This window comes from Puntigrus tetrazona, unplaced genomic scaffold (genome assembly GCF_018831695.1).
Source record: "Puntigrus tetrazona isolate hp1 unplaced genomic scaffold, ASM1883169v1 S000000173, whole genome shotgun sequence".
Lineage (NCBI taxonomy): Eukaryota > Metazoa > Chordata > Actinopteri > Cypriniformes > Cyprinidae > Puntigrus > Puntigrus tetrazona.
The window spans coordinates 585001-612973 of NW_025047844.1; the positions used below are offsets into that span (position 1 = coordinate 585001).

General features: G+C 36.5%; 1 protein-coding gene across 4 annotated transcripts; it reads right to left on the reverse strand.

Annotated features, from left to right (window-relative positions):
* Positions 1–1665: 1665 nt before the first annotated feature.
* On the reverse strand, positions 1666–27871 carry nlgn4xb (neuroligin 4 X-linked b). 4 transcript variants are annotated; one of them, XM_043230538.1, is made up of 7 exons: positions 27629–27871; positions 26241–26327; positions 18124–18678; positions 15429–15581; positions 8784–8969; positions 6492–7281; positions 1666–5106 (listed from the first exon to the last, which is right to left on the reverse strand). In XM_043230538.1, the coding sequence occupies exons 3-7, from the start codon at positions 18539–18541 to the stop codon at positions 4254–4256; spliced, it is 2400 nt and encodes a 799-aa protein (XP_043086473.1). In that variant the 5' UTR covers positions 18542–18678; positions 26241–26327; positions 27629–27871; the 3' UTR covers positions 1666–4253. The 4 variants fall into 4 exon arrangements, with proteins under 4 accessions (XP_043086473.1, XP_043086474.1, XP_043086472.1 ...); XM_043230539.1 differs by lacking the exon at positions 27629–27871 and adding an exon at positions 27382–27557; XM_043230537.1 differs by lacking the exon at positions 26241–26327.
* Positions 27872–27973: the final 102 nt, after the last annotated feature.

Below are 27973 nucleotides of genomic sequence, written 5' to 3' on the forward strand. Positions count from 1 at the left end.
CAAAGTGTCATTAACAATACGACTGCGTTGAGATTCTTACCAGACAAGAAGACAGAGGGTCATTTTTTTAAAGCAAAACCGAGTAAAATAACAGGATATACTCCAAAAACATTCTTAAACACACAAAAACATTTAGTTGAATGCATTAGAATAAAATGCATTTAACATTTTATTAACGTAACAATAATAAAGAAAAATGCATTTCATTCGGTTAATTCAGTTTTTAGACCCCAAAACAAGGCAGACACAACTAAGGAAAATATAGATTCTTTTGTCACGTGATTTGTGATAAATGCAATGACCGCCATATGTTCACCAGATCTACGGATGACCCTCCCTGATGTCTGAGCTCCAATCATGATGTCACTTCCTGTGGGATGATGTCATTCAGGAAATGACTTTTTATGATTCTGAAGAAACTTCTCAATTCTTGACATTATCGTACAGTTCATTGCACATGTTATTAAAATCGTTAGGCTATTATCCTCACTTTCATTTAGTTAAAAAATAGCAAAAAAATAATAATTTTCAAACATAAAAGGAGCTAATAATATCACGTTTTGATTTGTCTTCTGAAATGATTTCGCTTTGAAACTGAATGACTTCTTTCGCTTACTGGACGTTTAATATTTTTCGTATAAGCAATAAATGAACAGGATAGCATTAAGAAAGAAAGAAAAAACATGTACGTCGTTTTCTGCACGGACATAAAAATAAAGGTGATTCATGAAGTCCTTGTTTTTTGTCTTAATAGTTCCTTTAACCTTTCTGTTCCACAAAAGCTACAAAAAGGTTAAAGAACCTTTTAAGCGCTTCGTTTTTTAACAGCGTGAAACACAATGAAGCGCACACTTCTAAATATAATTGATGCACACATTTTTTCCACGGAGCAGCACTGAATCACACGCTGGAGCTCCACGCTCACCGTACAGTCACCCGCTAGCTTTTCATGCTCCAGTAGCGAGCCTTCGGAGGTGTTTATGTGTCTGCGGCCCATGAGCGAGCACAGATGGTGGAGGAGCCACAGACCGAGCGAGCGCAGTTACTGCTCGTGTGTCTGGAGAAGCTGAACCTCCACCATCTGCCTCTCAGACGAGTCTCTACACAAACACACCGCATCTCGGCCTCGGACTCCCAAATTCTGCCACATTAAACAGTACGTACGACCTTACATCCAGCCAGTGGGCATTAGTTCAGAAAATGAACTCAGTCTGCTTACATTTTGCCAAATCCGTGTCTTTAGCGAACCGGTGGCTTAGCGATGGAAGCGAATGGGTGCCGTCAGAATGGGAGTCACAATAATCCGGTCCATCGGTTAACATCTGGGCCCTACGTTCATCCACGTCTACGTTCGCCAGCCGAGAGCTGAAACCATTCATTCGCGCGCAAAGTTCGCGATTCGTAGATTTCGCGTCTTAAAGAGACGGGCGCACGCGATTTCCGTTCGCATGTTCGAAGGTACGCATATAAAAGAAATGATCATCTTAATTAGTTTGATCTTTTGTCTTCTCCGGATGTTAACCGACGGACTGGGGATTATTCTGATGTCTCATTCCGACGGCACCCATTCACTTCCATTACCGAGCACATATTCAAGTCTTCTTTTTGAGACACAGCGCGCACATATTAAACGTCGTGAAACATAAAAACAAGCAAGCGAGCAAATGAGTAAAATCTAAGTTTATTTAATTTTAGAAAAAGCAGCAAAAAGTCTCTTACATATACAGTATCCATCGATAAGCCTTTCAGTGAGGCAAAACCAAATCAGATTCATACAGCGTAAAGTATGAGGAAAGACTTAAAGAAGCAACATGATTCAGAGCGAGACTGAAACATGTACACGTCCATCAGTACCCTGTTAGGCAGATGAGCGATTAATATATATTGACAAATGATAATTCATTATTACAGCACTATGGATCCGTTGTGAAGCTTCTGTTACAGGAAAAGTAACAAACAATGTCTGAGTACATCATTAAATGCTTAAAAATACAAACCGAAAAAGCAGAGCACAAACGAGCAAAAATAAATATATTTGTCGATCGTTATGAAAATGGGCCGTACTTACATGAACTGAGCTACAGTTATTATATAGAAATAAGAAACTATGCACACTTCCTGTTTACAGATTACAATCACAGGAAGTTCAGCTTTCAACTGGAAAACAACAAAACCGTTAATATCGGTGTATTTCATTTATAGGCCTGACATGTCAAAGACATGATTTCGGGGGGCCGGACTATCTGTGTGACTGACCAATGGCAGAGCGCGTTCAGAAGAACAGTACTTTTGCTTTTCGCTTCGATGAGGTTTAAAGCAGAAGGAATTGTTTCATGTGACACAATAACCGACTGAAACGAGGACCGGACAATCCGCCATCACGCAAACGATGCCTGAAATGGTCAAACGTGAAGGGATGAAGATGGCAAACGTACATTCAGAACTGTACACGAGCAAATGAAAAAAGTCCAGAAAAGACCGTTTCGTTGAAAGCGATGCTACAAGCTGCAGATGATCTTTTTACAATTTATTCTATATGCTATATACAGTAAAATAACACTATTCAGGCTGAGAGAAAGACTACTGTCAGATAAAGGCCATCGCCACGCTGATACCACGCTGCTTTTAAAGGTGCTGCAAGCAATATTTGTAACAGAATAATACGTATAAAATCTTACTACAACCTTGCAGATATCGGCGTAACGTGTGCAGTGAGAAATCACAGCACTGGACCGCGCAAAAACCACAGAAAAGAGCAGCCAATCAGAAGCACCCTTTCGAGCGGGTCTTCGGAGAGGCGGGGTCTAAAGGCTAACGTCAATGTGCAGAACGGATGAAATCACTTCCAGCACCTTTAAGATCTGACAGCAGATCCTCTCAGATGGCACAAGAGTTTCACACTGCAACCTGATCTCGTGTTTAAAATGTAAGAACTTCAGACGCTTCCGTGTTTTTGATTTGCTCTTAAAAAGACGCTGGGGATGCGATTAATTAACGTTTAATTTGGCACAGAGATTAAATGTTTTTACAAACCCTTTTAAATCAGTGGTCAGTGCTGCCGCTGGTTATGGCTGTGAAATAGACTTGCCTTGAAGCACTGCTGTGCATGACATAGATAGATAGATACCCTAGCAACTGCATAGCAACAACCTAGAATATCCTAGCAAAGCTACACCCTAGCCACTGCATATCATCCTAGCCTCTAACTCTCTATTAGCCACCTAAAACACCCAAACAATTGTCAAGCAAAACCCTACCAACCTAGAAAATTCTTGAATTTGCCAAGTAAAACAGTAGCAACTGCATAGCAACACTCTAGCAACCACCTAAAACACCCCAGCTACTGCCAAGAAAACGAGATGTTACTTTTGACTGTAGGAACATAATTGCAACTACACAGAAACCACGCGGAATACCCTAACAACTGCCTAGCAACACTTTAGCATTAAAAAAATATTTGAAAGCAGCAATTAATAGGGTCATCTATTTGTTGCTGATGTTACTTTGCAACACTATAGCAACCACCTACAATAGCATGGCAAATGCGTAAAAACTACAACACCCGAGCAACTGCATAGCAACACTCTAGCGACCACCTAGATATTGCCAAAAAAAATGTGATGTTACTTTTGATTGCCTAGCAACACCCTAACAACTGCCTGGCAAAACCCTTGCAATAAAAAATAGTTGAAAGCAGCATTTAAAGGGTCAGTTTGTGATGTAAATTTTGACCGCCTCGCAACACCCTAGCAAACACCTAGAAATAACCTAGCAACTGCATAGCAACCCAGAACATCCTAGCAACACCTTGACAACTGCATAGAAACTCACCTACAATAGCTGCTGTCTAGAAAAACTGGAGCAAAACTCTAGCAACCATTGAAATCGATCTATCTATCTATCTATCTATCTATCTATCTATCTATCTATCTATCTATCTATCTATCTATCTATCTATCTATCAGAAAACATGGCCTTGTGCTGCAGAGCAAGTGTTTATTATTAATCGTCCCACACATTAACCAGGAAATCAGGATGCAAACAATACTTCTTCATTTACGTAATCATATTTTTTGAAAGCTCCAGTCGTTGTATCATGAATGCGAAAATGATTACATTCACTGATCACATTATACAGGTTAATAAGTGTAACGTTACCTGTTCATAAAAGAGTCTGTAACAAAATAACACCCTCAGTATTTGTGTTCGAGCACCCGGGTGCACATCTAAGTAGTTCGTCGACTTGCGCCGAGTTATACTCGCGTCGTGGAGTGTCCATGCGGGAGGCCTGTGCTGCTCGGAGTGCTGTTCCCGAATGCATTGAACGGGTTGTGATATGGTTGCATGCCGGCGAAAGAGGTCGGAATCATAGAGATGGTGTTCGGCGTCATCAGCGGCACATCGTCAGGCGAACGGCGCAACGTTAGCGCGTAATCCGGAGGACAGGTCAGCCGAATCATGTCGTGGCCTTGCAGCGAATCGCAATCGTGATCGTGGTCGAGCTGCTTCATCTGCAGGGACATAAACTCTTCGCTCGGCACGCGGGGGACGTCGTTCACGAGATTTCTTGGTGGGCTGTGCCTGCGACTCGACTCTAGCCGGTGTTTGTCTTTCTTGTAGTAGAGCGCCGCGAACGCCAGGATGTTCAAGAAGAGCAGGGATGCTCCGACGGCAATCGTCACGCTCAGCTCGGTCGAATAATCTCGCGCTTCTATGATAACCGTCCCGTCGCCGTGCTCGGATGTCTTCTGCTGATCCGACATCTGTTTGGTGTTGGCCGGAGGAGCAGGCGGATGGCGGGTGGTCGACGGCCAGAGTTTGTTGGACAGGCGCTTGGTGTAGGAGAACGGCGTCGTGTCTTGTGGTGGGATTTTGGTTGTCGATGAAACGTACTGGAAGAGTTCGTTGATGTTGTGCAAGTGCGGCACTAACTCCAGCCAGAAGGCAATCTTGGTGGCTCTGTAGTGGTCCCGGACGCGAGGCTTGAGGCCGATGTGCAGGTACAGCTGATCTTTAGGGTTATACTTAGACCAGGCCACCTCCTCAAAGCGGTTGGGTTTAGTGTGGATGAATTTTGTGTCTTGGGGAACTGGCTGATTCGGGTCTCTGTGCAGTAAAACAAAACGTGTTAAATCAGTAACATCTGTACAATTGTTGATGCTTTTATTAGCATTTTTTAAAATGCATTCTTGTTATATAGTGAAATTTCGATCTGATCAGATTCTGAATTAAATGTTGCTGAAATCAGGAATCCAACGGTCAGTTAGTGAAAAATAAGATAAGCCAGCAAATGATTGTCTAGCACGGCCCAGCAACATTCGAGCAACCACCCAGATCACCCTGGCAACTGACTACCACCTAAAAATGTCAAAGCAGTCAATTGGTGCTTTTACTTTCGAGTGCCTAGCAGCATACCCAGATTACTCTAACAATAATCCTAATCCTAACAACCAAAAAGTTGAAAGCAGCAAATTAAAGGGTCAATTTACTTTTGACTGCCTAACAACGCCCTAGAATCTCTAGAATCTAGCTAACAGCAACCTAATAAGAAAAATAGCTGAAAGCAGCAATTAAAGGGTCAGTTAGTGATGCTATGTTTGAATGCCTAGCAACACTCTAAAGCAACTGCTTAACAACACCTTAGCAACAAAAATATCTAAAAGCAGAAATTAAAGGGTCAATTAGTGAAGATATTTTTGACTGCTTAGCAACACCCTGCATAGCAGCACTCTGGCCACCACCCAGACTACCCTAGCAACTGCCTAACAACAAAAATATCTCAAAGCGGCTGTTACAGGGTCAGTTAGTGATGTTATGTTTGCTTAACTAGCAAAGTCCTAGCAACTACACATAGCAACATTCCAACAATCACCCAGAATACATTAGCAACTGCCCAGCAGCGACCTAGCAACTGCATGGCAACCGCTCAGCATACCCTAGCAACAAAAACATCTTAAAGCAGCAATTACAAGGTCAGTTAGTGTTGTTAAAAAACTTACTTAACTAGCAAAGCCCTAGCAACTACACATAGCAACATTCCAACAACCACCCAGAATACATTAGCAACTGCATGGCAACCACTCAGAATACCCTAGCAACAAAAACATTTCAAAGCAGCAATTACGAGGTCAGTTAGTGATGTTATGTTTGCTTAATTAGCAAAGCCCTATCAACTACACATAGCAACATTCCAACAACCACCCAGAATACATTAGCAACGACCTAGCAACGACCTAGCAACTGCATAGTAACACTATAGCAACCACTCAGAATACCCTAGCAACAAAAATATCTCAAAGCACCAATCAAAAGGTCAGTGAGGGATGTACGTTTGATCGACTGGCAAAGCCCCAACCACACATAGCAACATGCCTTAGCAACTGCCTAGCAATACCCTAGTAACCATAATAAACAGCGTAACATATCAATGAATGTTTTGCGCATTTTGCCAGCGTTTATTAGCAGTTCGTGCAAACATGTGTCCTGCTCACCCAGTTTTGGCGAAGTTCGTCCAGTACGTCATGACCACGGCGCTCAGCATAATGTCGTTCTTAGAGAAATTGCAGTTGAAGAGATCCGTGGGGCCGATCATGGGAATACCGAAAACGTACGGAAGCTCGTCTCCGTGTGCCGAATCGGCCCAGGCGGGCTTCATGTCGCTCTGGCAGTGGTGATAAAAGGCGTAAAAGTACGTGGGCGATCCGTATTGCGCGTGCAGGTCTGCTGTCGCGACGGCTGGCGCCACCCACTGGTGATCCGTGAAAAGCGCAACCAGTGTCTTTCGGCGCATTTCTGGGTTTTCCCTATCGGCCCAGTCCGTGTACATGAACTTTATGGTTTCCCGCAGGGTGTCCTTTCCTTCCGGATAGCCATACAAGTGGTCAACAAATTCTGATATGGCGAACTCGAAGTCGTTGCTCGTCACTCTATCCTCGCTGTCTAAGATCCCGTCTACGAACTTGTAGCCTTCTCCCTGGTTTACTCCTAGCATGATATCGTAGTTGAGGAACTCTCCCTGCTCCATGAGGATCTGTGGGTCGTCTGGAATGACATCTCCGTCGATCACGGGCCCGAAGGCGATGTGGTATTTGGCCGGGGTGATGTTCTGCTCGATCAGCTCCTTGTAGTTCTTGTTCTGGAGGCACTCGATCAGCTCCACCGTGTCGTCTTCGTTGCAGCCCACCTTCTCGGCCAGCATGCGTGTGTATTTGGCCGGCTGGTAGTTGACGGCCCAGCTGGAGAGAGCCGTCCCGCTCTGAATGATCGCTTTCTGAAACAGGTCTGAAACAGATCAAAAAAAGCACGGTTATTCGTTAGGGCCGGGGGAAATCTATTCTGATAAAAAAAGAGAAAAAAATCCAGGTTTGCAATGCTATTTTGTTTCCGTGTCAATTGTAATATCGATCATGTGGTAACAATATGGCAAAAAGAACTAAACAATTAAACCTAAAATATTAGAAACAGGGTTAAATGAGAAACAGTACTCCTCATTTTAGCTATAAATCAAAAAAATAAAAGTTATTGTGCGTGTTATTCTGCTATGTAAATTATAATATCGATAATTTGGTGATAATATATCAATATAGCAAAAAAAACAAAATATTACCAAAAAAAAAAAAAAAAAAAAAATATATATATATATATATATATATATATATATATATATATATATATATATATATATATATATATATATATATATATTGTATGTTATTCTGTTATGTCAATTATAACATCGATAATTTGGTGATAATATATCAATATAGCAAAAAAAAAAAAAATATTACAAAAAAATATATATATATATATACTGTGCATGTTATTCTGTTATGTCAATTATAATATCGATAATTTGGTAATAATATATCAATATGGCAAAAAAACAAAACAAATAACAATTAAACCTAAAATATTAGAAAAATGGTTAAAATAAGAAACTCATTTTAACTATAAAAAAAAAAAAAATATATATATATATATATATATATATATATATATATATATATATATAGTGCATGTTATTCTGTTATATCAATTATAAAATCAATAATTTGGTAACAATATGGCAAAAAAACTAACAAAAAAAAATTAAACCTAAAAATATTAGAAACAGGGTTAAATGAGAAACAGTACTCCTCATTTTAGTTATAAGTCAAAAAGATAAAAGTTATTGTGCGTGTTATTCTGTTATGTAAATTATAATATCAATAATTTTGTGATTATATATAAATATGGCTACAAAATATAACAATAATAATAAGTATTATTATTTCGATTTTCGATTAGTATTAATAATACTAATCACTATTACAATAAAAAAGATGAATAAAATAACAAATTATCTAAAAACAACAAAAACAATAAGAAATCAATCTAAAATGATTGCTTTTTCTAAAAAAAAAAAAAACAGGTTTGCTGTGTTTGTCTTTCTGATTATATAGAAAGTATAATATTAATAATTGTGTGATTATACATCTATACGTTTATAAAATAATATTCACTATAATAACTGCATGATGCTAATAATGCGGTATGTCAGTATTTAACAAATACAATAATTACTCTTTTATTTTAACTGTAAAATTACAACACTACTGTAATATTTCAGGCTTTCTGAACAACGTTGTATATAATTCTTTGTATTAGATTAAAATACTGAAACGAAAGCCAGTGGGAGCCATTAAAGTCTGGGAAGCTGGTTATAAATGACCGAGTTTCGACAAGTTTTGACTTGAATGGCGAGGTCCTATATTCTCATGCACTTGATCCGGAGATCTCCAGACCTTCAGAGTAGTGAGACAGGGTCAGCAGACTGACGCACGAGGCCCCGGCTCCGGAGCCGAAGATGGTCACTCGCTCCGGGTCTCCGTTAAAAGCCTGAATGTTCTCCTTCACCCAGCGAAGAGCCTGGATCTGGTCCAGCAGACCGTAGTTCCCTTTAGCTGCTTGATCGCCGGTGCTGAGGAAACCTGAAACAGAGATGACGGACAGACTTATGATCAGTACACACTACTAGCAAACACTCTCAAAGGAACATGATGTGATATTATGCAAATAAATACATAGTGCTATGTGTAGAAATATACCTAAAAATGTACAACTGCAGAAACTTAAATTGGACTTAAAATGAAAACATGATCATGTAAAAACAAAAAAAAACTAGCATTTACTAAGTGTTATAATACATTAAACAACATACTAAAAGATAAAAATAGATTATTTACACTATGAAATACTAAATATTGTGCATATTCAGCATAAAATATATATAAAATATATATATATATATATATATATATATATATATATATATGGTAAGATTATTGTATAGTCTTTCATATTTATTAAGCATTTATTTATTGTGTAGTTTAACTTAAAATGATTAAATAGTAATAATAAAATAATCTTACAAATATTTATTAAGTGTTATAATATATTAAACAACATACTAAAGGATAAAAATACATTATTTACACTATAAAATACTAAATATTGTGCATATTCAGCATAAAAAAAAAAAAAAAAAAAAAAAAAAATATATATATATATATATATATATATATATATATATATATATATATATATATATGGTAAGATTATTGAATAGTCTTTCATATTTATTAAGCATTTATTTATCGTGTAGATTAACTTAAAATGATTAAATAGTAATAATAAAATAATCTTACAAATATTTATAAAGTGTTATAATGCATTAAACTAAATACTAATTAGATAAATATACATTATTTACACATAATAATAAAAACAAAAAAACAATGTTCATTGAAATAAAATAAATTACAAACACATTAAAAACAGAACTTAATTGCTTACTTTAAATAAAATTAAAATGAAGACAAAATGCAAAAACTAAATTATTTATACAGAAAATGCAATTTCTTGACTGTCAAAAATCCTTTTGGAGCTTTTTTTTTTATTTCATATGTTATCGTGCGCTTGCGTTTTAATTAAAGTTTTAGAAATGTGCAAAAGAACCCATTTCGCTGCATCAGCTTCTGCAGGTATTTCTTCACGTGTCGATGTTCAGAGATGTTCGGTGGAGGAGCACGCCTCTAAACACCTGTTCATCATTTAGTCTTCCTTAAGCTCCAGTATTTTCACCCGGGATGTACAAAAAAAACCCCCGAAGCTTGATTTCTGTGTTATTTATTGATGAGCTTCATCCATCAAGCTGCATTATTAATTCCAGCGCCGCAAATAAAAAGCGCTCCGGCTGACCTTCACCTGCGCCGCATATATCTCCTGACTCCAGGCCGGCGCTTGATAAAGGTTAATTGAAGTTCTCGCCGGTGATGTAGGACTTTTAACCGAGCAATTTATTCCTGAGCAATAAACAGTGGAGTCCTTCAATGAGCCGTGCAGCCGTTTCCACAAAGACTGGGCTGTTCTACACCTCCACTAGAGCTCTTTAACGTCTGACGTCTAATGAGACCCCTTCTCCCGTCATCTGTTTATTTTGTGGCAAAATGCCGCGAGGAGAGCGTCATTCATCACACGCTAAACACCGACCGAGCCGCTGAAGATTTTCTTCTTCCGTGAGAGAAAATACTACTTATTGTGCATATTCACCAAAAAAAAAAAAAAAAAAAAATATATATATATATATATATATATATATATATATATTGTTTGGGTTAACTTAAAATCATAAATTATTAATAATAAATAAAATCTAATAAATAAATAAATATTTTACAAGTATTTTATTAAGTGTTATAATACATTAAACAAAATACTAAAAGATAAAGATACATTATTTACACTATAAAATACTAAATATTGTGCATATTCACAAAAAAAAAAATATATATATATATATATAAGTTAAGCTTATTGTATAGTCTTTCATATTTATTAAGCATTTATTTATCATGTAGGTTAACTTAAAATGATTAGAAAGTAATAATAAATAAAATCTAATAAAAATAATCTTACAAATATTTATTAAGTGTTATAATACATTAAACTAAATACTAATTAGATAAAGACTAAATATTGTGCATATTCACCATATATATATATATATATATATATATATATATATATATATATATATATATATATATATCACACGCTTATTGTATTCTATTTCATATTTATTAAGCATTTATTTATTGTTCATTTATATAAGTTAACTTAAATCAGCATTTTATTTCCGCTTTAAATGATAAAATAGTAATAATAAATAAATAAAAATAATCTTACAAATATTTCTCACATGTTAATTTAATACATTGTGCATATTCACTGTACACTATGAAAATAATAATTATTTTATTTTTACGTCAAACTAAATAAATATTAAACACATTCTTTCATCTCAGCATTTTATTTCCGTTTAGTCTTACCTACCGTTATAACTAAACTAAATACAAAACATAAAAATGATTATTATTAATTAAAAAACATTGACATTTTTCTAGAAGAGGCAACAGAGGCAGATCAATTGCAAGCTATGAACGGCTCCTGACGCTCCTGAATTAAGCCACACGGTGGAAGTCCCTGATGAGGTCTGGGTCTAGAATAAAAAATGATTTTCTGAACATTTTGATGTCTTTCGTTCACAGAATGCTTTCATAACCCACGTTTATTATCTGCTTGATTTTCCGGACGAAGCAGTTTTGCACAAAACCCCCATAATGCACCGACATCCAAACGATTACACACACAGGGGGCACTTTCTATTTCTATTTCTGTTCATGTGTGTTTCCACGAAAATAAGCTTTTATCAATATCGATAACAATCAGCAAAAATCGGCATATTGTTGTGACTCTGAAGACCCGAGAAATGATGCTGAAAATCACAGAAATGAATTAGACTTCAACACACATTCACTCAGAAGACAGCTGATTTAGATTGTAATAATATTTGACGACTTCCGATCAAATAAAAGCAGCCCACAGTTTTAATCCAAAGCAGCGTTTTAGAGGATTTCACATCAGAAAGATGAAAAGAGAAGGGTGTCGTGGACTTTCAGCTTTCAAACGAGCTCTCGATCGAGTTCATCGCTTAGAAACATTTAGCCTTGAGAAGAGATGAAAGCAGGCCGTGAGCTGAGGACGGCTTTGTCTGGTTTCTCCTCACACCTTCGGCCTTGATCCGTCCCTGAAAAACACCGATCTGTGATCCTCTGGGAAGAGCAGAAACATCCATACACTTCTCCTCTGAAAGGGATTTATTTGATCAAAAATACAGTAAAAATTCTAAAATATTTTTGCTGTTTAAACCTGTAGTTCTATGAGAATATCTATTAAAGCGTAATTTATTTCTGTGGTTTTCTTCATCATTACCCCAGTGTCACGCGAGCTTCAGAAATCAGAATAACACACTCAATATCTTTCGCTACTTGAAATAGACGTTCAAAATAATCATTAATTTATCATGTTTAGCTAACATTTCTCATTTGGTTTCAATTTATGCATCAGAATAAATTAATAAACATTTAGACATATTTCTAAAATGACAAGAATGGCATAAAGGCAGAGAAAAATGACTAAGGTTTTAAATGCAAACAAAACCATTTCTAAATACGAATAAAACTATACTAGTAATGTTAATAGTAGTCTTTATTTTCTACTGCGCCTTTAAACGTTGCTTCACAAAACGCTGTACATTTTAAAAGATCAAAAAATACGCCATGTAAAAATACAAAATAAGCAAAATAGAAACATGCATTCAAAACGTTAATATAAAAATAATACCTTGCTGCTCTCAGTTGTCTAAAAACTGTTAGGTTTGTCAGAGCTGCCGAAAAAGCTAGCTAAATAATATCAAAATATCAAAAATGTAAAAATATATATAAATATATATTATATATATATATATATATATATATATATATATATATATATATATATATATATATATATACTATATATATTATAATACAGAAAAAAAATTAAGCTACCCTGAATAAATTACTTTTAAGTAATGCATTCATTTGATCAAAAACATGATAAAAATTCTAAACGATTATTAAAATGTAATTTCTGTGGAGCGCAGATGAATTTTCAGCGTCATTACATTAGTCTTGATCCTTCAGAAAATCACAAATATATACCAATTTACTGCTCAAATATGGATTTATTTAATCATAAATATTGCAAAAATAGTGAAATATTATTAGAATTTAATAGAGCTGTTTACTAGGTGAATATCTGTTAAACTGTAATTTATTTCTGTGATCAAATCAGACTTAATATAACATCATTAGTCTTCTCACAGATCCTTCAGAATAAAACTATACATATCATCATTTTTAGTGTCACGTTAATAGTAGTCTTTATTTTCTTCACTAACGTTGTTTCAAAAACGCTGTACATTTTAAAAGATCAAAAAATACGCCATGTAAAAATACAAAATCCTTCAAAACGTTAATATAAAAATAATAAAAATAATATCAAAATATCAGAAAATAAATCAGAATAATCATTACTTTTAAGTAATGCATTCATTTGATTAATTATTGTTAGCTAAAACTAGTGAAATAATTTAATAAGACATTTTATTTCTGTGAAACTTAATAATATTATATATATATATATATATATATATATATATATATATATATATATATATATATATATATATATATATTTATTTATATATATATATATATATATATATATATATATATATATATATATATATATATATATATATATATAATAAAAACTAAAATAACTAAAATCATAAAAATATTTTTGTAACAAATTAAATATCCACAAAATGATTAAAAAAGCAAACATTTCTGATTATTATCCGTCATAATCGTTCCAGACTTTTGAAAGGTGTCCTGTATTTTTGCTCAATATTTAACGATAGACTCCTCCATTCAGCTCCATAATAACCAGATGCTCTGCTCACTTTACTGGGTATAAAAGCTCTGACTGTAATTAGAAAGCATGCATTCGGTCTGAACCTGTCCACAAAAGGACACTCTCTTGTTCTCCTTCTCCGTCTCTAAAGCTCAGGACCTTAGGAAGGAAACGGCTCGGGTATCTTGATGAGAACGAGAGCCGGTTCTGGTCCGACGCTTTACTCAATTCACCACAAGGTCACGGCACTCAAAGAAAAATAGACTCAAAAACAGAAATAAATTGAACATATGAATAATATTCAGAGCGAATGATCCATAAATGTGCTCCTAAGCTGTTAATTAAAGCGCTTTGTGTTGGTGTTTGTGTTTTATTAAGCTTACCGTGTTCTTCCGCTCAGAGAAACTGAATTATAAAAGCTTTATTTTATGGAGAGGAATCTATTCTTGGCAGAACTGGTAATAGCCAGAAACATTCATTATGGAAATGAATAGAGATTTTAATGAACGTCTGAAGGTTTTCTAACGTTCATCTCTTACTGTGAACGAAGGGAAAGCGTTTACGGGTTTCATTACCATGTGCAAAAATAACACAAAAATGCTAAAATACCGAAAAGACGTCTCTTCTGTTTACCAAGGGTGGATTTATTTAATCATAAATATTGCAAAAATAGTGAAATATTATTAGAATTTAATAGAGCTGTTTACTAGGTGAATATCTGTTAAACTGTAATTTATTTCTGTGATCAAATCAGACTTAATATAACATCATTACTCCAGTCTTCAGTGTCACATGATCCTTCAGAAATCAGAATAATCAGGATTAATTATTGTTGGCTAAAACTAAAAGACATTGAAAAAATTATATATATATATATATATATATATATATATATATATATATATATATATATATATATATATATAAAGAAATAAACTAAAATCATAAAAACATTTTTGTAACAAAAAAAAAAAAAAAAAAAAATATATATATATATATATATATATATATATATATATAAAGAAAAAACTAAAATCATAAAAAACGTTTTGTAACAAATGAAATATTTACAAAATAAAAAATATATAAATATATTATAAAAAAATAAAATATACACACACACACACACACACACACATATATATATATATATATATATATATATATATATATATATATATATATATATAAAATGTATATATAAAATTTATATATGAAACAAATATTTTAAACAAATTTAAAATCCTAAAATTTTTCTTCCTTGAAATAAAATTTTTGATTAAATCTAAAAACATAAAATACAATTTGTTACCTGAAATAAAAGTTAAATTAAAATGAATAAACAAAAGAACTAATAAAAATGACTATATATACATACATACATATATATATAAAACTAAAAACTATATCTCAGTGAGCACTGATTCTAATATACTGATCTGCTGCTCAAGAAACATTTCTGATTATTATAAATGTTGAAAACAATTTCTTGGCGACACATTTAATTTTTCAGGATTCACCGATGGGCATTTCCGGGTGTGTTGTGGTGAGCGGGGCAGCAGCAGGGTGAGATGTTGAGCCGTACTCACCGAGGACTCCCAGCCGGTAGTTGACGGTGACGACGATCACGTTCCCGTAGCTGGCGAGGACGCTGCCGTCGATCATGTTCCCCGTCCCCTCCACGTACGAGCCTCCGTGAACGTAAACCATGACCGGCTTCAAGCCCGCGTCGTCCTGAGCGTCTGAAAGCCAGAAACAACACCGACGGATGAACTCTCCCTAGAGGAAATATATTCACGTTTCTGAGCGTTTATAACACGTCCATTGAGTCATTACGTTCTCCGTTAGACGCTGAGAAAACACCAGAAAGCTGTTTTGGTTCGGGCGAAACACGGCCAATTATGATGTTTCTATTAGCTGTGAAATAGGAAACAGTGTTTAATGAGAACGAGGATGTTTACCGTGTTTCCCAGGAGCGTCAAAAAACCAGCTCGGCTTAATCAAACCACTCTCGTCTTCATTAAAATCAACTTTAGCGAAGATTATCTTCAGATGAACACAGCATTAAAGGAAGCGTTTATATAAGCGCTGGTCTTTTATCACGTTTAACTCTCTAGATGATCAGGCTTTGCTGTTTTGAACTCGACCTCCTCGTGTTTTCTGTCTCCGACCGCTGGTTTTCTGCTCTTTAATGCAGTCGTAGAAACGCTCTCGCGATTTCGATCGAGTTTCTAGAAGAACCTGATCTTCTGAGGAGCTTCACTTTCGCTGTTCCTCCAAAACATCTCGCATCTTCTGAGGAGCCTCTATTTCAGATCATGTGGAGCTCATCTGGAGATCTGCTGCGCTGTTAGAAAGATCTCATTGATTTATATTAAAAGCATCATGCGAGTAACAGCATCTGCGGCTCGTTCCTGTTTCGAGCTGCTTTTCTTTATTTCCTCCGTATTATCTGACTGTACGAGCCACAAAAGCCTGATGCTACGAATTTTACAAATTTGGTCTAAAGCTGTTCCTTAAAAAAATGTTAGCTTTGTCAGTGATGATAAATGATATCTGTCTTCAGTTTTTAGTATTAGTTTTAACTTGGAGCATGCATTACTAAAAAAGACGGTTGCATCGGTGTATAATATAGAAACCATTAGTAAATCATGCCGTATTACACCATAAACCAACCATATTACACAAACTTAAATCAGTAACGACACAAAGAAAAGCTCTTTTATTGAAAATAAAAATGTTATTTATATTAAATTATTTACTTCAAAAAAACTCATGTGATTTGTTACTTTAATACAATTGAGATACTATTGTTTTTTGTTCAGATTTTTTATTCGATTTTATTTTATTTTTATTACTATTTATTTTCTTTATTTTATTTTTACTATTTTTCTTTATTTTATTTATTTTATTTTCTACTTTAAGTTTAGCTCACTTTTTTAATTATTTTTTTTATTTTAATCCATTGCCGATGTGCTTTTTATTCATTTGCTTTTATTCGTCGCGGTTATTTCATTATTTCAAGTTAAACCAAATGGAAATATTTCTGTGATCACCTCAAAAAATACTAAAAAAATTATTGAGTAAATAAAAAATTATTCGAAAGTTTTTCTTTTTATTAATGATTTAATTGTTTTTTTTAGCAGCTCTTGAGCTCTGCATCTAATGTTTTCTGACTCTCCGTCTCTTCAGGGAATAAACCGCATATTTAATTTCTGTCTATATGAGAGACAAGAAGCGACACGCACAAATAAGATCATCTCAATCCCATGAATACCTGGATATAATGATAAAACGGCTCTGTTCCAACAGCTAGTGTTAATGCGTCACAGACACGCTTCTGCTCCACGTATCACAGCAGCATTCATGAGCTCTTTGTCAAGAAGTCAATCACACACAACTAAAAAAACCTACGGCAAGGATGAAGCACGACAAGCACCGATTATAAGCCATTCAGGACCAAAACATAAAGGTTTTAGTATTTTACACAACATATTTAATTCATATCCATCATCATTTTGTTCATTTTGGTCCTCATTTACAATTCAATATAAGAATTATGCCTAATGTTACATATTAGTTGATAAAGGGTCACATATTCAGGTTCAAAATTTCCAGAAACTATCCAGAATTGTTGAATCTTTACAGGATATGTATATAGTTATTTATTTTTGTTTATTTATTTTAAACTTTCAGGAAATTTTCAGACCCTTACAACTACAAACTACAAATAAAAATGTAATATACAAATAATTAATTATATTAATTAAGTTATAAATGCAGAGTTATATTTTTTATTTTATTTTATATATATATATATATATATATATATATATATATATATATATATATATATATATATATATATATATATATATATTGGATGTGTTTATATATATATATAAATATATATATTTATTGGATGTGTTTAAGAAATATATATTTTTATAAATCAAGGACACATTAAATTGATCAGAAGTGCCAGTAAATATATTTATGAAATTACAGCAGATTTCTATTCTAAATAAACAAAGTTCTTAACTTTCTATAAAATATACTATATCACAGTTTGCACAAAAATATAATCAGTAATCAAATCAAATAATAGTAATCAGAAACGTTTGTTGATCAGCATGTTATTATGATTTCTGATAATGATGCTGAAAATCACGGAAATCAATTACTTTAAATTCTAATAATATTTCACAATTTTTACTGTGTTTTTGGCGAGCATTAAAAGGTCAATTTTAAAACCTTCCCAACCCCACACTTTTCAGTGCATACCTTCCTCGGTGGGCACGTAGATGTTGAGGAACAGGCAGTCTTCGCTCTGCTCGTGAACGTACGTGGCGACCGTGTCCAGGTTTGCGGTGAACCAGACGGGCAACATGTCGGTGAGCAGCAGTCGGTCCTCCAGGAACTGAGGACACACCGGCGCGAACTGCGTGGCGTTCCTGATGCCGGGCCACGACGCCGGCGGCTCCGGGGCCTGAAAGCGGCGCTCTCCGGTCGGGGCCATCGCGTACGGGACCCCCAGATACTGCTCCACGGGGCCCAGGATCTCGCTGGGCAGAGCCACTCTCAATCCTCTCAGCTTGCCGTAGTTTGTGGTGACGGTGGTGAACTGCGTTTGCTGAGAAAGCGCCAGCGTAACTCCCCAAACCACCGACAGCCCCCGAAGAATCATTCTCACAAACAACATGACAAAAGAGCTAATCCTCACACGCGTGCAGATCTGTTAATCCAAAGACCTTCAGCCCTCGAGGCGACGGAGACGGAGCCTGCCATGATTCAGAAACACGGGTATATCCAGATTTAATTCCAATCAGATTGAGCCGCCTGTGAGAGAGAGAAAAACATGATTTATATCAGAAATAGGGTCAAGCTGGCCAAGAGACGCTATAAAGCTGATGACTATCATGCATTTGCATGTATCGTTTAGTGGAAATATAGTGCATTTAACCAAAACTCGTTTTGAACCAAAATCGAAGTGTAACGAAGGGAACAGAGGAGTCGCGCGGATCCAAGCTTTATTCAAAAGGCATGGTCAGAAATACAGGCGGATATGAGAAACAGATATGGCACGAGCAATGAACGAGCAAACGAGGGTCAGTCACGGCGAATGTAATCCATCGGGGTCGATGCACTGAGAAATAGAAATAGACCACTGAGTCCAAAAGGTGAAACAAGAGAGATACCCAAAACGCACAGGTAAAGATCGAAACAAGGCAAGAGTAAACTAGGGAAATAACTATTGGCTCCATAAAGTAGCTATTGATAAACTGTGATATGTGCTAGACGATACGGTGAGCGAGAGGAAATCTCGTCATTATACATCCCTGTCATTGTATTCCTCTACCTTATACTGTTCAGTGCTTTGATGCAACCTGCTATATAAATAAAAATGATTGATTGATTGATTGATTGATTGAAATTCAGAAATTAAGCAGCATGTGTTTGACCGGATGAAACCAATCTGTGCACCTGAACACGGGAAACGAAGTCCAGGTGATCGAGTGATCTCTGGTGGCGAAGAACTGGAAATTCATAACCAGGATTAGTGACAAAAAAAGACTCTACAAATACTAATGAATTCATTTGAAATTGGTCCTTTAAACCACTAACTTTTACCAGTTAGTCAGCAAGAGGTGTTTAATAATTTAATACACAATCAAATTCAGTATAACTATTCTTTTGTCAGTATGTCGTTTCATTTTAGCACATTACTATATCTGTTATGCCGAATGATGATGGAGCATTATCTTGTTTTGGATATGAAGAGATTGTCCGGACGTAAGCATACTATCTTGTTTCTTCGCCCATGTATAGCATGCACACAGGTAAAAGTAGTTTAGGTGCATCTATTAGCCAGATGCACGTAGAAATGCATGCAAATTTCAGTGTTGAGGTTATTTTAGCTTAACTGATATGTAGTTTAACTGCACTGTTAAGAGGGAGACTTTCACCATTCAAATGTGTGCATGTATTTTGGACACTTTGCTCCATCCATCCTTCTATCAACCGAGTTTCTATTCACTGCTGTGTAATATCAATGGTATCACCCACTTCAGAAGCTGATAGCATAGCTCTGCTGATTTAAAACGACAACGTCGGCGATCATCAGTCAAAGCGAACGGGACGTTTTGATTGGTTTTTGCACCCGAGTCGGACGGGTCTGTTATTGGCTAAAGCGCGGGGCTCCACCCTCGCTCCACCATCGTGCTTTTTTTGTACTTTTGGTGAAAAAGCAAATGTAGCGAAGTTGAATACTTTAGTTTTATTTTACTCAAGTAAAAGTACCACAGTTTTACTATACTCAAGAAAGTAGAAAAAATGTACTCAAGTACTGTAACGAGAGTACACTCACTGGCCACTTTATCAGGTACACCTGTCCAAATGCTCCTTAGCGCAAATTTCTAATCAGCCAATCACATGGCAGCAACTCAATGCATTTAGGCATGTAGACATGGTGAAGACGATCTGCTGATGTTCAAACCGAGCATCACAATGGGGAAGAAAGGTCATTTAAGTGACTCTGAACGTGGCGTGGTTGTTGGTGCCGGACGGGCTGGTCTGAGTATTTCAGAAACTGCTGATCTACTGGGATTTTCACGCTCAACCATCTCTAGGGTTTAAAGAGAACAGTCAGGCAAAAGAGAAACTATCCAATGAGCGGCAGTTCTGCTGATAGACGAAACAAATGCCTTGTTGATGCCAGAGGTCAGAGGTGAGCAGAAGCCAGACCGGTTCCTGAGCTGATAGAAAAGGCTAAGAAACAGGAACTCAAATAACCACTCTGTTACAACCTGAGAAGAAGAGCATCTCTGAACACACAACATGTCCAACCTCAAGGTGTAATGGTGTGGGGGATATTTTTCTGGCACACTTTGGGCCCAGTAGCACCAGTTGAGCATCGTATGAACACCACAGTCTACCTGAGTATTGTTGCTGACCATGTCCATCCCTTTATGACCATCTTCTGATGGCTACTTCCAGCACGTCATAAAGCGTGAATCTTCTCAGACTGGTTTCTTGAACATGAAAATGAGTTCACTGTACTCAAATGGCCTCCACAGTCACCACATTTCAATCCAATAGAGCACCTTTGGGATGTGGTGGAACGGAATATTCTACCTTGTTGAATCTATGCCATGAAGGATTAAGGCAGTTCTGAAGGCAAAAGGGGGTCCAATCCGGTCCTAGTAAGGTGTACTTAATAAAGTGGCCGGTGAAAGTATTTGTAATTAGTTACTTTCCACCTGAGGCACCTGTGTATCCTCGCTTATGACTCCTTGGGACTCCTACAAGATGGCTGAGCTCGATCGGTTTCTGGATCATAGGGTGGAGGATGGAGGGATATTAAGAAACACCCAACGATGAACACTCTGTTGACAATAAGCAACTTTGCACCTACATGTCAACTAACCTTCATTCTGATTATTATCCGGTAACTCTTTATTATGATGATCTCCCAACTGGCTGTAGGTAACTTTTCAAGAACGTGTCAACTCATTCTAACCCTAACCAGTCTACTGATACTCTACCAGCACTCTAATGAGAGTCAGGAGGTGCTACGTTACTTATAGTCCACAGAATGTGTTAAAGGGACCCTCAAAATAAAGTGAAACATCAGTGTTGATAGAAAACGTCCTCATAACGTTCTTGCAACATCAAGGTAGACAGTCGGTGTCCGTAAGTCTTCGAAGGGCCATTGATGATGACTGGAGACAATTATAGGCTACGTGTTGTGATGTGGGATTGATTTATAAAACGCTAGGCCTGTGTTATCTATGTTAACTGCTATTCGTGTGCAGACCAGCTCTGCCGCTTTATATTTTCTAAATGACTTAATCTCACACGCTTCATAAGATTCAGTTTTTAACGTAAAATACTCATTAGCCGTGTTTCCACTGTCGGGCTAAAAGCTAGTGTCATGTTTCCTTCATCTGGTCTTGGTTCAAAGTAAACTCGCTTTCAGTGTACAGTTATTTCCGGTGGGGATTCTGCCAGAAATGCATTAATCTGCTATGCTTAAAGGCTACTTACTTGCTAACCATTCACTATTAACATTATTACTATGAGAAATCATTTTCACGTTCAGTCTTAACGTCTGAATTCAATGGCATTCTGTGTTTTTAAAAAAAACTCTCAACAATATTTTTTCCTTGTTCGTTCTTTCGAAAAATAGATATAAACCTTTGACTGAAAATGTCATTAAAGGTTAATTGAATACAATCAGGTTATTTTAATTGCTCATTGATTTTTCAACAGTTTCCCAAAGTCCTGTAGCTGGCGCCAACATGAAATGATTATCCATTTATTGGATAAAAGTCTAACGTTTCTCAGCTGAAGCATTTGTTATGTTCTCTGTGTTGTACTGTGAATAAATATATCTTACGTTTAGAAAAAACGTCCGAAAAACGACGTCTTAATTAGTCGTTTTACACACTTTTATATTTAAAAGTATTAGTTTGAGAAATGTTTGTGTCGGTAAAGTAAGATATCAGTTGTGCTACTGTTCATTTAGATGTAGCGTATGTTACAGCGCACTTATCCTGAATGAAAATGATCAAACATATTCAATTATGAAACATGTTTGTGTAGTGTCTTGCAGTTTTTTTCCCCCACAAATGTAATTAGTAACGTTTCACCAAATGTTGTTGTTTGAATTGATATTAGTTCCCGAGGCAATGTTTTGAGGATATTTAAATGATTTATATAACGGTTAAACGTTCAGAAACAGGTTTTACAAGAAGAAGAAAAATCGACAACGTTTTCAATGTAATGTTTCAATAACGTTAACCAAGAAAAAACTTCCCAAATGCATAGGAAGAAAACCCTCTAATTTTAAACGTTTAAAAGACATTCATTAAGAACATTTCCGTAATGTTTTGTAAACGGTGGGACGTTCACAGAAATCCCACAATGAACATCTTAATGCATTAAAAAAGCAGTTTTCAACGTTTACAAACTTACAACGTTTTCACAACGTAATGACAATGTTAGAGAAACGTTCCGACAGCTTATTTTTGTTATCTTTATTTCAGATTCACCCCTGAATTTCCACGCTTTCACGGCAGCGTCTAACACTAAACCTTTCTTTTTTTTATGCCGACGGAGCGGCTATGAAAAACACACTCAGCTTTGTATTTTCCATCCATTAAAGTGAATGAAATGTTCGGTGGCTTCGCTGGCAGCGAGAAAAGTCCAGGCTCTCTAATAACGCGGCTGTATAAATCTGGCACATTCATTCAGCAGTCATCTAAACGCTCAGAGCCATTAACAAAGCTGTCAGCCAGACATCTGCGGCGCTTAGCACGTCTCATCTGTGGTGTCCACTTACGTAATGTTGAGCAACACGGCCATTCACGGCCAGATATATTATTCATGAAGATCCTCGGCTCCTTTAACGCTTAAACATCCTCGTAAAGCACGAAACACTCACCAGCAAACTAAACAGAGTGAAATATTAATGCTTGTTTTCAGAGATTCTATTGTGATGCTATTATATTACAGATACTGTCCATTAATCAATACAATGAATGAATGAATTCATAAATAAATAGCAAAGATGAAATACATATACTCCAGATGGATTCTCCCATAACAAGGTTTAATATCAAATTCTCTACTTGTTTACATATATTTGTATCAGACTATAAAACTGTGTCTTTTTGCAATGAAAAAACAAGCTATATAAAAATATGATAATTATATATATATACATATATATATATATATATATATATACATATATATATACATATATATATATATATATATAATTTTTTTGGGAGTATCTGAGTATTTGCATTGCTGCTTGTTTGTGTATATATATATATATATATATATATATATATATATATATATATATATATATATATTTTTTTTTTTTTTTTGATATATTTTTGCTATTTATGTATTCATAATTTTTTTTGCATATGCTTTTTCAGTCTATTTTATATATAAAACATTAAGAATAAAGAAGAAAAAAAGTTTTCAATTCAATGCATTCTCTGACAGGCCCAGAAAAACAGATTTGCTTCTCGTTCTGAGGATCTTTATATATTACAAGGCCAAAAAAACGAAGCAAAAATAAATTGTGACCTTTTGCAGAGTAAATTAGCTCAAGCTAAAATTCAGAAGGGTAATTATTAATTTGTTATAAATTACATAAAGTGCGAGTTTTTGTATGTTGCTGCTTTTTCAGGGCATCTGTCTCGAGAAATAAAGATATTAAGCATTAATCACGGGGCTGGGGGGGAAGTAATAAAAGCTAAATGAAAACAAAATGCAAAGAAAAAATATGCATATTTCGGATAGATTTTCTGACAACCGGCCAAAAATATTATATTTGCTTCTCCAGCAAATGTCTCGCTGTAAGGATGTTTGAAATGAAAAAGACCAAGACTGTACGATACGTTAAGAGCGTGACCTTCTGCGGCGAAGAAGAGCAGCTATTCATTTGCTGCAAATCACATGCATTTGTATCGAAGGAGTATAAAGACATTAAACATAAATCAGAAAAAAAGGAATACATTTAATTTCATTCTCAAATGAGCTTCTTGCTTTAAAGACACACCCATCATTTTACTGGACAAGACAAAAAATTAAGAAAAAATTTTCACGGGGTTTCTTTGTCAACCGGCTCGTTCCCTTCAAAACTCGACTTCAACCAGAAGCTGTTTAGTGCTTCGTGAATTCCTTTCAGCTCCAAGGCCGTGGGTTTGTGCAGCTTGAATGCAGTGCAATCCACTTTGGATGAATGCATGAGCGTAAAGCTTTTCCGCGCGTTGAGATGCAGTGAAGAATTTAGGAGCAGAATTTAAGTACGTAAAATTACATTATTTTTTGCGATTAGAGCCGAAAATGCACCTTTTCTGGAAATGTGTCTGTCCTTAGCCATCTCAGATTGGAATTCCTTTTTTTTTTTGCATCAGATTTGTACAAATGCTTCTCTGCGTCAATGGAAGTGAATGGGTGCCGTCAGAATGAGAGTCAGTCAATAATCAGTTAACATCAGGAGAAGACTAAAAATCCAGCATTATATGAGTTTATAATAACTCTTCCTCCGCTGAAGAAGCTCATCTCTGTTGTCTCTATCTGTTATATCTGTTTTGTAAACGCTGCTGGATCTGCGCAGATTTCTCTCCTGATTCAGACCAGAACGTTTTTCACCTCAGGAAGAGTTATTATGGACTCACATTTGAGTTAAAATCATCTCAACGCTGGATTAGTTTGATCTTTTGTCTTCTCGGGATGTTAGCCGATGGGCCGGAGCGCTGTGGATTACGTTTTTTATCAGACTCTCATTCTGACGGCACCCATTCACTTCCATTACCGAGGCACCGATGCAGAGGCGCGTGTCCCCAGATCTGCTGAAGAAGAGCACAGATGTTCATTTTGGACTTATTAGCCGGTGTGCATTTACACCGCACTCACGACGAGTGGTTTCTAGCCGAAGCTGGTGCAGGACCTTCTCCAAGACGCTCACGGAGACAAACCTGAAGGAGGAAGGCCATGAAGCGCCGCTGCAGTTACAGCATCAACCAGCAGGGGATCTCTAACAAACACAAGCCTTGCAAACTAAACGATGCTGCCTGCAGAAAGGCTCTGGACAGCTCTGAATGTTATTATACCTCTCCAATGAGCTGCTGTGCTCATATATATATATATATATATATATCACGTCACCAGAGATGCATGCAGCATAGATTCATACGCATCTGCTAAAATACAACCATCTGCTTTGAAGCTTAGAACATAATGTGTGTTAAAAAGAAATAAAAGAGAAATATCTCTCTCATTCTTTAACAGTCATGCATTAAATCAATGGCATAGGATTTACTTTGAAGCCGTGTTTTTTTAGTTTCAATTAGATGCTTTTTTGTACGTTTTTATTTTAGTTTTAGCAATTTTGTACATGCATTAACACGCTGAAATAAACATGATATCCTAAACTAGAAAGTCTGATTTTTTTAAATAAAACTTTAAGAATGTATGTTTAAAAAAAAAGGAAAAAAACGAAGGTTAGAGCTTGCGCAGGTAAATATAAAGGTGTGTTTAAAGCGTGGCTGACGCACTCGGTCGCTATGGAAAAGCACCGCGCCGAGACATGATGTAGAACGGAGAACGACAAAGAAATAATTCATTTTTTGGCTGAACAATCCTTTCAAACCCGAGGTACCGCTGGCGGCTGTTCTTTTGTGACACTTTTAGAAACTATCTGAAGTGGTTGCTTATCCCCGCGGGTGGCTTTTCAACTTCTCTCCTGTCTGCCGAAGCTCTCCGTCCGTGTTCCCCTCCGCACCTGAACTTCACTCACGCTGCAGCGCTAATGATCAGACCTCATTTGCTGCTGACAAACGCTGCTGATTTGCAATCAAACCGACGCATCTCACCTATTTTAAAGGGGATTTAGTCCTCTTTCACGTCGCATCTCCATTCGTGCTCCATGTGCGTGGACCACCTGGTGCTTTAGAGATTTCCTTTGAGAATACAAAAAGAGGCTTTATTTCATCACTGATGACCCCCAGTACCAAAACAATGAATAATACTGGTATTGATGGCAGTGCAAGCCAGCCTAAACATGTATTTTAACCCTTTGATTCAAATGCATCATCTTTATTTATAAAAACATGCACCAGGAGCCTCTGTGGTATTTAACATTAATGTTTAATTGCAGTGGGAAATATACGCTTTATTCGATTGGTAATTAACCGTACTAACATTAAAGGCAATGCAAAACCTGTATATATTAACCCATTGACTCCCATTTCGATCATCTCGCCGCTCTTTCCTATAAGTGCATACAGATGTCCCCTTCGTTTTATTGATAAAAACATGCACCAATGCACCAATATCCTGTGGAATATTTAACAGAATTTGTTCGCAATTGTCTCTAAAACTTCATTTTAGCCGGATGCCGACATTAACGGAAACACTGATGGTAACAGATCAAATGTCCAACCACAAAGCCACAATAGGCATCTCTTTTCTTTAATTACGTCCAAAACATGCCCGTGAAAAAGTCACGCGAGGAGCTAAACGTGCAACTTTCAAAGAATAAACTACTTTAATAACACATTGTTATATCTGTATCCGATTAAAACAGAGCACTGAGATGCTGACGTCCATTTGCAATGCAATGCTTATGGTCGACCATATATTTTTAACCCTTTGATGCAAATGGTCATGTCTCCAAAAGCCACTACAATCATCCAAACCACTAATAATATGGCCAAATATATGTGAAAAAACCGGTGATGCACCCAGAACGTCATTTTGTTACAGGATAGATGTGCAACTCTCTCAAAAACGTCCTTTTGACGCACAGAAAGGGAAAGAGCCTTGCTATTTAGGATGTAATGCATCGTTAGGATGTGATTTGATCACGCATGCATCGGAGAAGTGGGTCTTTGCATTAAAGCACAGGCCGTTCCTAATAAGTCAGCAATGACACCAGCTATTATTGGGGTCCTGGAGCACCGTCTACGATCTCAGCGAACGAAAAGCGTGCTCTTTAAGGTTATTAAATCTTACCTCTTCACCCGGTCGTGCGTCCCTGTCCTGCGACTAACAGCCCGGATAAAGCCCTTCTCTGCCCTGCACTTCTCCAGCAGCTAAACCCCGAAGAAATGACAGAAACGGGGGCACGCTTTCACCGCATCGCCGGATCGCGTCGTTCTCGTGACGCGCGCGTTTACACGAGGATGGGGAAAGTCGAGAGGGACGCGCGCGACCTGCGGGGATGATGCGAGAGAACGCTTTGTTAGGCACAGCTGCTTACCTTGAGATCTGCAAGAATGAGGAGAGAAAGCCTTAAATCCGAGAGGACGGGGAGAAGAAGAAGACGCGGGCGCTGAGCGACGCCAGAAGATCCTCCATGAAACACAGAGAATATTCACCGACTCCGAGAAGAGGAGAAAACCACAAAACCACCTCGTAACGCATTAATCCCGCACACGATAATCTAGAGCCTCTGATCAATGCCAGCCTCTCTCTCTCTCTCTCTCTCTCTCTCTCTCTCTCTCTCTCTCTCTCTCTCTCTCTCTCTCTCTCTCTCTCTCTCTCTCTCTCTCTCTCTCTCTCTCTCTCTCTCTCTGTCTCTCTCTGTCTCTCTGTCTCTCTCTCT